Genomic DNA, 13,025 nt, shown 5'->3' on the forward strand with positions numbered 1-13,025 from the left:
TCACCCTCTTTGATCCTAATCTGATGATACCCACTCTTAAGATCAAGTTTACTGACCACTTTAGCCCCGCTCAACTGATCAAGTAAATCATCCAAACGAGGAATAGGAAACCGATAGCGTACCTACTCTTGTTGATGGCCCTACTGTCGACGCACGTACGCCATGAACCATCCTTCGTTGGAGTGAGCAAAGTAGGCACTGGACAAGGACTCAAGCTTTCCGTAATATGGCCCTTCTCAAGCAGCTCTTCTACCTATCTTCTCAACTCCTCATGCTCCATAGGACTCATCCTATAATAAGGCCTATTAGGTAAGGAGGCACCCGATATTAAGTCGATTTGGTGCTGAATATCTCTAGCAGGTGGTAACCTCGTAGGCATCTCTTCAGGAAAGACATCTTGAAACTTCTTGAGCACCTCTTGAACCGGCTCAGGCACACTAGCTTCTTCTTCTTCAGAATATCTTCCCAGCAACAAGTACATCATTCCAGTTTCTTTTACTTCTTCCACAAATTTATTCATGGACAACAGATTAGTCACATTTTTCCCTTGGGGTTTAAGACCTTGTTCTCTAGTGGGCACTAATGTAATCTTAATGTTATTAAACATGAAGCTATAAGTATTCTTCCTGCCATCATGCATGACACCCCTGTCAAACTGCCAAGGCCTCCCCAACAACATATGGCAAGCATCCATATCCACAACATCGCACCACACTCTATCCTTGTAGTTAGTGCCAATAGAGAAAGAAAAATAAACATGCTTAGAAACTGTTACCCCATTGCCTTTTTGAAGCCAAGACAGCTTGTATGGTTAAGGATGAGTTTGAGTTTCCAAACCTAATTTAGCTACAGCCTCCTCTGATATCACATTCTCACAACTACCAGAGTCAATAATCATCATACACATCTTTCCCCCAACAATACAAGTTGACAGGACCCGCCCCGGATTTCACCTTGAAATCCAAAGTGGCCCTGCGGGGCCCACCTTAGAAGAAATTCTACCAAAATTTTGGCTGAACTCCCTCTAATAGTGGACTATCCAAAAACCTGTAGAAAGACATTTACACTTCTAAAATAATCCACCCTTTAACTTCTGGAGCCCCCATGCTCCCTAAAATCACAACATCTTCCATTTCACAAACCAATTCTGAACTTAAATTATTAATCTCATGGGTTATCAGAGCAATCTAATGTACAGGCGTACAAAAAGAATATAATATAAGATAAATGACCGATACTTTTGTAATGTGGAAGCTATGACAACTATGCCTCAACCCCAATGTACGCTCGACCTCAAGCTAAACTTGCCTGCAAACTGGGCATTTGAAACCGAAGGGCCCAGGGGAAAACATTTAGAAACCGTTAGAGTGAGTGGATGAAAAATAAGTAATTTCGAATGTATAAGTAAAACTTAATGTTTTTCCAAGTTATTCTCTAAAACCTTGCATGCAGTAACAATCTTGGAAATACTTTTAATCATCATCTTTGTTGCAATCTTAATCACGTAAAAATAGAGCATCTTGCAATCTCTTAAAATCTCATCCTCAATCCTTTTTAAAACATCCTTTTCAAGAGGTTCGTTTGACGACTAGAAAGGACTGATGTCTAGTCATCTTATGCCATCAGGGGGGGACTGCCACCCAGATGACGGATCGGAAGGGACGACCAACCGAATTAGGAGGCGGTGGATAGAAGGGACTGCCAACTAACCACAGGTAGTTAGAAGGGACTGCCAACTAACTACATCATGTCATCTGGAAGGGACTGCCAACCAGGTGACGCATCGGAAGGGACTGCCAACCGGGATGTAGTCTGGCAGGGACTGCCAACCAGACTATTACCTAGAAGGGACTGCCAACTAGGTAATATGCGCATGCGCCGAAGATAGCCTCCTCAATAAACTGGAAACAACCTCTTCAAATTACTTGCTTTCGGAAAGAAACTTGATATTACTTCAATAAATCATTAATAATTCATCGAAAGCATAATTTCAGGATTATCTCGCTAACTCAAACCTCAATATCTCAATAAATCCTCGAAAGCATAAATCAAATACTCTGTAAATCAATAAATGCTTTCGGAAAGAAATCTCAATCTAACTTCAAGGCTGATAAATGCGGAGCTCAAAATTCAATAAATCTCGATAATTCAATCATGCTAAAAAATTCGATGAAACATTCGTACTCGTGAATTCTCATAAAAAACCGATATTCGAAATCAATAATTCTCATAATATTTTCTTAATCAATCACTTCCCAAAAATCGTTTCCCAACTCAATAACTCATAAATAAATAGCTTGAAAAATCTATTGAAAGCCCTCGGGAAGGAAATCCACTAAAAATCCCATAACTCATTGAGCATAATAAATCTCAAGAAATCAAGCTCATAAAATCATAATACTCAATAAATCAAATAATAAATTAAACCTCAATCGGAAAATAATAATATACTGCATGCACATTTAATTTAAAATAAATGACCACTCACAGTACTATTTAGGCGACCACGCTACCGGTTTCCTACGTCGAGCAGTAGCTCGACACGTCGCCCTGTATACAATTATAATTTGTGAATAACAATCCGGAATTTAAATACGATTCCAATGTCCTATTCTCATAAATCAACATTTTCATTTCTTCTCCAATTTAACCCAAACTTCACCATTAATACCAATTCATTAATTTAAAGGTCCCAGGGCAGAACCAAGAGAAATCCGGCTGTCGGATTCTCGTAAATCGTTAACCGAAATTCTAAAATTCGGAAAAATTCACAATCGATACAAAACTTCTCCAATGTCCACCAAAATCACATAAACAAGCTCTACAATATTTATAGGATTTAATTGGTTAAAAACAAGAATTAAAAACCTGCTCTACGAGCCTCAACACGCCATCTACAGTGGCAGAGCGTGGGCCCCACGCGCCGCCGGCCACCAAATTTCATCCACAGCATCATCTCAACATTCTAAGCATCTTTCACAACTACAGCAAATCCAGAAAAACGACTAGAAGTACCTCAACAATTAAGGAGAAGTTTGAACCCGAATTGTGAATAGTAACCTAGAATTTCAAATCTTCGATTAGACCTCCACACTGCAAATCGTGGCTCAAGGCTAGGGGCAACATGATCTTTGGCAAAAACCGTACCTTCGACGCCGGTTTGGTGGCCGGAATCACCGGAAATCGACGAAACCTCTGTTCGGCTACAGTAATCTTTGCGGCTGATTCCGAGCTCCTCCGGCCCAGCCACCGCAAAACACTACCACAGGCGTGACAAGGAGGAGGAGGCGAGCTTGCCGGTGCCCGAATTCAGTCGTGGGTCGGCCGGAGAAGGGAGAAATCGAAGGAAGAAGAATCCAGACCGAAGAGGAAGAAAGGGTCGGGGGAAGGACAGAGAAAAGTCGGTAGGTTTCCAAAAATGGAAACTTACCACAGCAACTTGGCTATTTATAGAAAATTACCTTGAACAGTAACTTTACCTTTTCGGTTATAACTTTCGCATATGAACTCCGATTTTTCCGTACCACATATGCACGCGCTCGGTTTAATGTCCTTTACAACTTTCATGAATAATATTCTCTCAAATTTTGATCCGAATAAAAAGTCAACTTTTAGGGCCCCCTAAAATATTGAAACAGAGCCAAAAAGTAAATTTAAATATCGTTTACCCATCGAAAGACTCGTAAACTGGTAAATTTAGGTTCGGGACGTTACACAGGTAGACTGAAAAATATTGGTACGAAGCCAACCATCTCCCTCCACCCTGCGAGGTGTTAGGCAAGCTCTGCGCACTACTAATAATGGACCATCATCCCCATACACAACTTCCTCACCCACAAGATCTTCATATGATTCATCATAACCCGCATCTCCCTCAATTAGAGTGAATTCATACTGAGAATTATCATTCTCTATGAACAACCCTTTATTCACCCTACCATCCTTCTTACAATAACTCATTCTGTGCCTTGGCTCCCCACAATTAAAGCACTTCATCCTGGGCCTTCCCTCTTATGAATACATGACCTTAGCAGGTTGTCCACCATTACCAGGTCTGGGTGGAACATGAGACGCTACCACTTTTGGTGGAGCACTGGAGCTGGCCCCGTTTCGAGCATTAGTTCCATTTACAAACCCCATATTGCCTCCAATTGTCCTCATATCCATCTGCTTCTCTAACCGAATGGCCCTAGCATGAGCCTCTCTAACAGTTCAAGGATCAAACATGTTGAAGACATCTTGAAACTGAGGTCGCAAACCCCCAATATACCTAGCAACCAACTACTCATCAGTCTCAGACAAGTCATTACGGGCCACCAATTGATAAAACTTAGTTGAGTAATCAGTAACATTACGTAAACCCTGCCGCATGTTTTGAAGTTGTTGATAGATTAATCGGGTATGATTGGGAGGTAGGAAAACAGCTCGCATGTGCTTCTTCATCTTGTCTGAAGAAGTAATCTTCTTCTTTCCCTATCGCACACACTGTTTCTTCAACTGTCGCCACCATGCAGATGCATGTCCCCTAAGCCTTGTAGCAATCAAGGAAACTCTCTTCTTCTCAGGCACTTCTTTGAGATCAAAGATTTCCTCTACAACACCTAACCAATCTAAGAACTCTTCTGGTTGAATACCTCCATAAAACTCAGGAATTTCAGTCCTCATTCTGGCTTCCCAACGTCCAGAATCATGCTTCTCTTCCTTTGCACTATCAATAGAAGAATCAGACTAGTCATCACCCATGCTGACCTCCTCATCTTCTCCTACCTCATCTTCAGGTTTCTTTGTTCTTTTCTTTCCTTTTGACATAGACAAAGCAGCTATTTGCTTGGACAATTGATCAATATGATGTTTGGCCTGTTGTTCAAATTGATGCTGCCACTTTGCCATGTCCTCTCTAGTGTAAACATTAGAGAGATCATCCAACTTGTTTCCTCCGCCCCTTCCACCAACCTTAGCACCTCTCCTAGCAGGCATGATTGTTGGAATGGATCGACTAAAGCTCTGGTACCAACTGATGTAGCCCGCACTACAAGAAATCATGTCATAAGCGAGGAAAATATCTGCGACGATTAACAATTCCTTGCAGAAAGTTGGATTTCGCGAGGAATAGATAGTCGTCGCTTGTTTAAGAATGTGTGAGGAAACATCCCTCGCAAATTCTCATTTTGAGTGAGGAATTTTGTTGTTCCTTGGTTATGATGTAGCAAGAATTGGCGCCAAAATTTTACGCCAAAAATTCCTCACAAATAATTTTAAGTTCATCACAAAATCTTTGGCGCTTTTGTTTTTTATGCCAAAATTTTTGGCGGCTTAAGATGGCGCCAATTTAAAAATATTTTACAAGGAAAGATTCACATTCCTCGTTGAAAACCCCTAAAATCATATAACTTTAAAAAAAAAAAAAAAAAAACCCCAAATTGAACGATAGAACTCTCTACACCAGTTCTCTCTTACATACTATACTCTTCGATCACCTCCCACCATCCTAATCGCTCCACCGCGAACCCATTCTCTTATCACCAGCGACCACCTTTGATTGCCCGTGACCACCTTCGATTGCCCGTGACCACCATCGATTATCTGCGACAACTGACCCACTACACTGTACCCCTTCAATCGTCATCATCCAATTTCAATCGTTTTCATCTTTTCAAATAAAACCCAACGTAGGTATATGGTTCAATCTTTCTCTTCCATATATCTCAGTTGCTTTAACTATATTATGATTTAGCTATTTCTTGTAGTTTGATTTTGTTTTATGATTTAAATGTGGGTTTTGAGTGTTTTAGTTGGTTTTTCAGCTTGTTGATTAAAATAATTCCTCATTCAGGTTTAATTTTCAATACTATTTGGGGGTTTTAGGTTTTTATTTTTCTTGAATTGACCATAGTTGATTGAAAAAGGTCCAACTTATGAATCCAAAGATGGATAGTGCCACATGTTGATTGAATTGATGAAATATATATCATACATATGAATTATGAGTTAGGGGCAAGTGGTTAGCGTTTATTAATTTTCTCTCAGCCTTAGTGTTTGGGTTGCTTTTGGGTATAAATTATTTTTGCTTGCCGTTGTTGTATATTGAACTGGTGTTTGTTCAATTTGTTTGTTCTGTTGTTTAATGATTTCTCTTTTTGTGCATTTGGAGATCCTTTTTTATCATCAATTACTTTACTCTGTTGTACTTTTTCAATTTTTTCTTGACTTTACATTTCTGCAATTTCTGTAATTTCTTCCATTGTTTGCTGTCTATAACTCATTGAACTTTTATGTGATCTTTTCCCACCAGTGAAATATGCACCTAATAAATATAGCATAAGTTAATTGTCAAGAATAGAAATATGAAAGAAGGCTTTCAGGTTGAATGATAATGAGGTTATTAATTGATTAGCTAGATAGGTAATGGGAAGTAGCTAGAGAGAAGTTTCCCACATGTCATTATACTCTAGTAAAATGTGAGATTGCATGGATAATGCATTTTCTTCAGAGTGTATATAATATAATACTCTAGCAAACTTCTGATCGAGGATGCCATTTGCTGTACTAATTCTATTGTGGCTTATGTATCTAATTCTTTCTTGACAGGTGGTTTCCTTTCTTGTTGAGTAAAGCTTGCTGTGAAGCTTGTGGAAATCTTAAAGCAGCATTTCTTATAGCAGTGGTGAGTGATTATGAGTAAAACAGAGAAGTTCATATATCTAGACATCAGCTACTTTTGTTTGAGAATCTTGTTGGTTAGTTTGTTCATGTGCTTTAGTTTGGTACTTCACGTCTGGTAGTTCAGTTTGTGGTGTAGAAGAGTAGGTTCTTGCAATGTGGATAAAATGTGTTACAAAATAGGCCATGTTGGCTTTCCAAAACTATACTTTTATTTCAACATAAACTTTGGTTGTTATTTTCAAATATCTTCCAATAATGACTTCATCTGAGCTTTGTTACTTAAAATAGACACCCCGAGATTTGTTCCAAGAAAGTTTTGTCCAAAACTAAAACAAATTTGAACTCTAAACTCCATCTAGAAGAGAGAACAGTTTTACTGAAATTCTGCAGAAACTGCAGCACCGCCCTCTTCGGAATTTATTTTAACCAACTTACTGGTGTCCGAATGTTCTAAAATTTTGATATGTTTCTGTTTTGTTAGTTAACAAAGGATCTGGAAAGTTTCATCTTATTCCATTGTAAAGTGAGTTTTGGGTGTTTTTTCCAAGTTTGGTCTGTAATCGAGAAAGTTCTAAAATTTTGAACGTATCTTCTGATTTTCTGTTGAGATTTGAACTCCCATTTGGTACTTCACGTCTGGTAGTTCAGTTTGTGGTGTAGAAGAGTAGGTTCTTGCAATGGGGATAGAATGTGTTACAAAATAGGCCATGTTGGCTTTCCAAAACTATACTTTTATTTCAGCATTAACTTTGGTTGTTATTTTCAAATATCTTCCAATAATGACTTCATTTGAGCTTTGTTACTTAAAAATAGACACCCCAAGATTTGTTCCAAGAAAGTTTTGTCCAAAACTAAAACAAATTTGAACTCTAAACTCCATCTAGAAGAGAGAACAGTTTTACTGAAATTCTGCAGAAACTGCAGCACCGCCCTCTTCGGAATTTATTTTAACCAACTTACTGGTGTCCGAATGTTCTAAAATTTTGATATGTTTCTGTTTTGTTAGTTAACAAAGGATCTGGAAAGTTTCATCTTATTCCATTGTAAAGTGAGTTTTGGGTGTTTTTTCCAAGTTTGGTCTGTAATCGAGAAAGTTCTAGAATTTTGAACGTATCTTCTGATTTTCTGTTGAGATTTGAACTCCCATTTGAATCAATGAGTCTCTGATTTTTATGTATATTGACTTTGACATTTCAAATGGTTGTTTCAAGACTGATTTCAAGTCAATTGGATTTAAAATGAATTTTTGGTGAATTTATAAAAAAGATAATGTCACTACTCTTTAGTTTTTGTCCTTTAGAGATACTTCAGTGTAATTGAGAAATTGTGCATTTCTTGTTGATGTAGTAATATTTTGAAGATCATCTAAAAGCATGCTTTTAAGAGGCACCTTTGACTGAGTGCTTTTTCAAGAGCATAACACCTCTATATTAAACTTGACCTCTTCTTCCTAGTTATATCTGATTGCCTTGACTAACAACCAAAAGAGGGTCCGTAGATCTAACACAATTAGCTCCATGTATGACACATATATATGTGTGTGTGTGTGTGTATTCTGTCTAGCTCTAGTTGTCATTAGTTGATCGATATACTCTTCTGAATATATATGAATTAAAAAGATTGATGAGAACGAGATTAAGATGGAGGCTAGGAAGTAATAATTGAGCTTTTGTATTATCTGCAAACTAGATATTCATGTATCTTCATTATGTCATCATTCTTTAGATTAATGTATTGACAGGTGTATAAGTTTTCTTTCCAATTTAATTACCATCATTTAGTAACACTTATTTCTCTGACTAACTATATCATCATTTTTTCCCAGGAAATTGAAGACATTTAACAACTTCAGTCCAAAGAACTTGTTGAGTTTGCGTGTTTTTTTAAGGTAAGTTATTCAACACTTAATAATTAAATATAAACTACTATGATAGGGCAACTTGTTTTTATTTACATCTTCATTTAGAAACATATGTACAGGTGTTTTATAGTTTACTTAAGAAAACAGATCATGCTTTGCTTGTAACATGAATCTGAAAACTTAGATAAGTGATGCCTGTAACATGAATTAAAAGAGAAGAAGATAGTAATGCCTCTAATATTTCTGAAAACTTAGATAACTTATGTCTATTACATGAATCTGAAAACTTATTAGACAGGTGAAAAATGTTCTTTAAGATGCATATAATAAACTGTAATATAGATAAGTAATGCCTCTATAATGTTTCTGAAAACTTAGGTAACTTATGTCTATTACATGCATTTGTTCTTATGCCAATTAAACTGCTAAAAGGCATATAATAAACTGCATGTTGGTTATTACATATCCATATTGATCGTTTCAATCTTGTTTAGATTGGAATTAGGTTAAGATGGATAGGGAATGGATACTTAAGCAGGACAAATTCAGTGAAGAGTATAAAGAAGGGGTTAGATCTTTTATGGAGGTTGCAAAACATCATGTGAATGAGAGGAATGAGACAATATGTCCCTGCATGGAGTGCTTGAATAAACGTTGGCAGCCTCTTCATGTTGCTCATGTCCATTTGCTGCATTATGGAATGTCAATTGCATATATGAAATGGACTGATCATGGAGAACATGGAGATACATTGACCACTGAGGGTGATGAGCTAATTGAAGAACCCAATAGTTTATTTGACATGATTGGTGATCTATTCCCTACTGAGAATGTTGGTGATCAACATATCATGAGGGATGAAGATGATATACTGATGGATGTAGATAATGCATCAAGGGATGAAGAGGAAACAATGAATGAAATTCATTTAGAGGGTGATGGTAATGAATATAACAGTAATTATGAGAAGTTATTATTGGAAGCTCAACGTGAACTGTACCCTGGTTGCACAGAGCACACAGTATTGTCATTTGTTGTGGAGTTACTTAAATGCAAAGTTGAGAATCTATGGACCAACAAATCAGTTGATATGCTGTTAAAAATGATGAAGAGGACTCATCCTAAGCCCAACAATATTCCTGATTCCTACTATGGCTGCAAGAAGGTATTAAAAGGCATTGGGATGGGGTATGAAAAGATCCATGTTTGTAAGTATGATTGCGCCTTGTTTTATAAAGAGCATGCTGATAAGGATAAATGTCCTGTTTGTAATGAACCGCGATATAAGAACAATGAAAGTCAGAAGAAAAAGAAGGTTCCTCATAAAGTGTTGAGGTATTTCCCATTAGTGCTGAGGTTAAAGAGATTATTCATGTCAAGACACACTGCAAGAGATATGAGGTGGCATAAAGAAAAACATCGGGATGAAGAGGGAAAGTTGAGACATCCGGCAGATTCTGTTGCTTGGAAAGAATTTGACAAAATGTATCCCGACTTTGCTGCAGACCCACGTAATGTCAAATTAGGCCTTGCTAGTGACGGGTTTAATCCATTTGGAAATATGAGTACATCTTATAGTGCATGGCCTGTGGTGATTATTCCTTATAACTTGCCTCCATGGATGTGCATGAAAAAACCTTTCTCTCTGCTGACTTTGTTAATCCCTGGACCACGAGCCCCAGGTCGGGACATGGATGTGTTTCTTCATCCATTGATTGATGAGCTTAAGGAGTTGTGGGAAAAAGGGGTTGAAACCTATGATAAGATGACTGAGTCTTTATTTAATCTAAGTGCAACTGTGATGTGGACAATAAACGATTTTCCAGCTTATGCAAACTTATCAGGTTGGAGCACAAAAGGTTTCTTAGCATGCCCAATTTGCAATAAACATACACCATACAAGAAGCTGACAAACAAGATTGGATATATTGGACATCGTTGCTTTTTGCCTATGAACCATTCATGGCGAAAAGATACTAATAAAGACACGTTTGATGGGAAGAGAGAGATGAGGCCTCCACCTAAAGAGTTATCTGGAGATGATGTACTTGCTCAATTTGAAGACGTTAGACCAAGCAGGCCTGGTAAACATCCCAAAAATAAGGATACAAGGAGGAAGAGGAATGCAAATGAATTAAACTGGACGAAAAAAAGCATTTTTTTTGAGCTAGAGTACTGGTGTAAATTAAAGCTCAGACATAATCTAGATGTGATGCATATAGAGAAGAATATATGTGATAGCATTATCGGGACGCTTCTACATATAGATGGCAAATCGAAGGACACTTACAAGGCTAGGTTAGATTTGAGAAATATGAAAATTAAGAAAGATTTGTGGATCACAGAGAGGGGAATGGAGTGATTGATTTTCTTGCAGCTGAATATGTACTCACACCAGCTCAATGTAGAGATATTTGTGAATTCTTCATCTTAGTTACATTTCCAGATGACTATGTAGCTAATATAGCACGAAATGTGCATGTGGAAGATGGAAAGTTGTTAGGTTTAAAGAGCCATGACTGCCATGTTCTATTGCAGAGGGTTCTTCCTGTGGGAATTCGAAAGTACTTGAAAAAGAGAGTATGCACACCACTTATGGAGCTATCACATTTCTTTCAACAAATCTGTGCAAAAACATTAAGCGTGGCAGGACTAGATAAGTTCGAAATTGATATTGTTCTGATACTGTGCAAGCTAGAGAAAATTTTTCCACCGGCATTCTTTGATATCATGGTGCACTTAGCTGTCCATTTACCCCATGAAGCGAAGCTTGGTGGGCCAGTTGGATATCGTTGGATGTATCCAATAGAGAGGTATTGCTCTATTAAATACTTTGTTACTTTTTTCTCCTGTTTTATTTTTTGAACTCATTGCTAATTTGTTTTATTAACTATTAGGTTGTTGGGAACGTATAAGAAATATGTACGTAACAAAGCTAGACCAGAAGGTTCCATTGCGGAGGCATACATTTCGTATGAAGCATTGACATATTGCTTTATGTATCTTACTGATGTGGAGACGACCTTTAATCGTCTAGAACGATATCGTGATAGGCCTGCACCAAATGGAAATATTTCTATTTTTTCTCACAAAGTGCGACCAATAGGGAAAGGGGTAATGGTTGAATTGTCAAAGGAGCAATTTGAAGTAGCGACTTGGTTCATATTTAATAATTGTGACGAGATCGAAACCTACCTCAAGCATGTGTTTTTCATTATCATTCAATTTTTGACATACCTTACATCTATCAAACTAAAACTTACATTTTTTATGTTCATGTAGTGAGCATCGTGAACTACTACAAGCTGAGAGTCCAGAAAATTTAGAAAGAAGACACAGGGAATCATTTTCAGAATGGTTTAAATGGAGGGTCACAACATTATACGACGCGGGATTGATTAGTAAGGAGATTTATGTATTAGCACAAGGTCTAGATCGACATACTCTTCAATATTCTGGGTGTACTGTGAATGGAGTTTGATGGGCGATCAAACAGATGGAGAGATCTCACACTACACAAGATAGTGGGGTTGTGACTCTTGGTTCACAAGGTGATGAACCCTTCAACTTTTATGGAAGCTTGACCAGTGTTGTTCAACTAAAGTTTTAAGGTGGCTACAATGTGTTTCTATTTCAATGTCATTGGTACAACATATCAGACAGAAAGAGAAAGATAGACTATCGTCTCATGTCTGTTAATGTGAATACTCGATGGTATACCAATGATCCTTATGTGTATGCAACACAAGCAGATAAAGTTTTTTATCTTGATGACACAAAGTTGGGTCATCCTTGGAAAGTTGTGCAGAAAATTCAGTATAGACATATTTGGGATGTCCTTGAGAGAGAAGAGGATGATAATGAAGCACCATTAGAAGAAGAGGAAAATGATGAAGAGGTTGATGAGATTAATCTCGAATTTCAGGTGGATGATGAAGAGACTAGTGACTCGTTATGTAGAGAAGATGTAGGACCTGAAACTATTACTTTGAGCAGGGCTGGTATTGAAAGAACAGTAGTCGATGATAATGATTTCATTGATGATAATTTTATTGATGATGATGCTCTTATGGAAGATGACATATCATCAGGTGAAGGTGAAGTTAATATAAGTAGTGAGAATGATAGTGATTATTAATATCACCACTATTGGTAAGTTGCTGAAAATCGAATTATAGTTTATTTGAATTTTAACTAGTTGATTAAATGTTTACACTTATTCCTTACTGTTAAATGTTATATATGCTTTTCAGATGATATATGTGATATATACTATGATACCTAATTGTAATATTTTTTTGTTTGTAATTTTTATATGCAGATGGAATCACAATTGCCACAAACAAGAGGGAAGAAAATACGAAAGCTTAAGTTCAAACTCCCTCCACCTCCAGAAGTTACAGCAGCTCCTCACCTAACATCTGAAGTTCAACTCACGCCAAATCTGCAACCAACACCGGCACCTCAAAACACATCATCTTCTCAACAAATAGCAAGACCT

General features: G+C 37.4%; 1 protein-coding gene and 1 long non-coding RNA gene across 2 annotated transcripts; one reads left to right on the forward strand and one right to left on the reverse strand.

Annotated features, from left to right (window-relative positions):
- Positions 1 to 253: 253 nt before the first annotated feature.
- LOC112171037 lies at positions 254 to 694 on the reverse strand. Its single transcript, XM_024308280.1, has one exon. The coding sequence runs from the start codon at positions 692 to 694 to the stop codon at positions 254 to 256; it is 441 nt and encodes a 146-aa protein (XP_024164048.1).
- A 5,897-nt stretch (positions 695 to 6,591) lies between these two features.
- On the forward strand, positions 6,592 to 13,018 carry LOC112171038. Its single transcript, XR_005801601.1, has 3 exons — positions 6,592 to 6,664; positions 8,489 to 8,551; positions 12,846 to 13,018. It is a non-coding gene; the product is annotated as an uncharacterized LOC112171038 (long non-coding RNA).
- The last annotated feature ends 7 nt before the right edge of the window (positions 13,019 to 13,025 follow it).

The sequence above is a fragment of the Rosa chinensis genome, chromosome 6 (genome assembly GCF_002994745.2).
Source record: "Rosa chinensis cultivar Old Blush chromosome 6, RchiOBHm-V2, whole genome shotgun sequence".
Lineage (NCBI taxonomy): Eukaryota > Viridiplantae > Streptophyta > Magnoliopsida > Rosales > Rosaceae > Rosa > Rosa chinensis.

Coding starts and splice junctions, on each gene's coding strand:
- LOC112171037 (XM_024308280.1), bottom strand. CDS start 694: ATGGATGCTTGCCATATGTTGTTGGGGAGGCCTTGGCAGTTTGACAGG.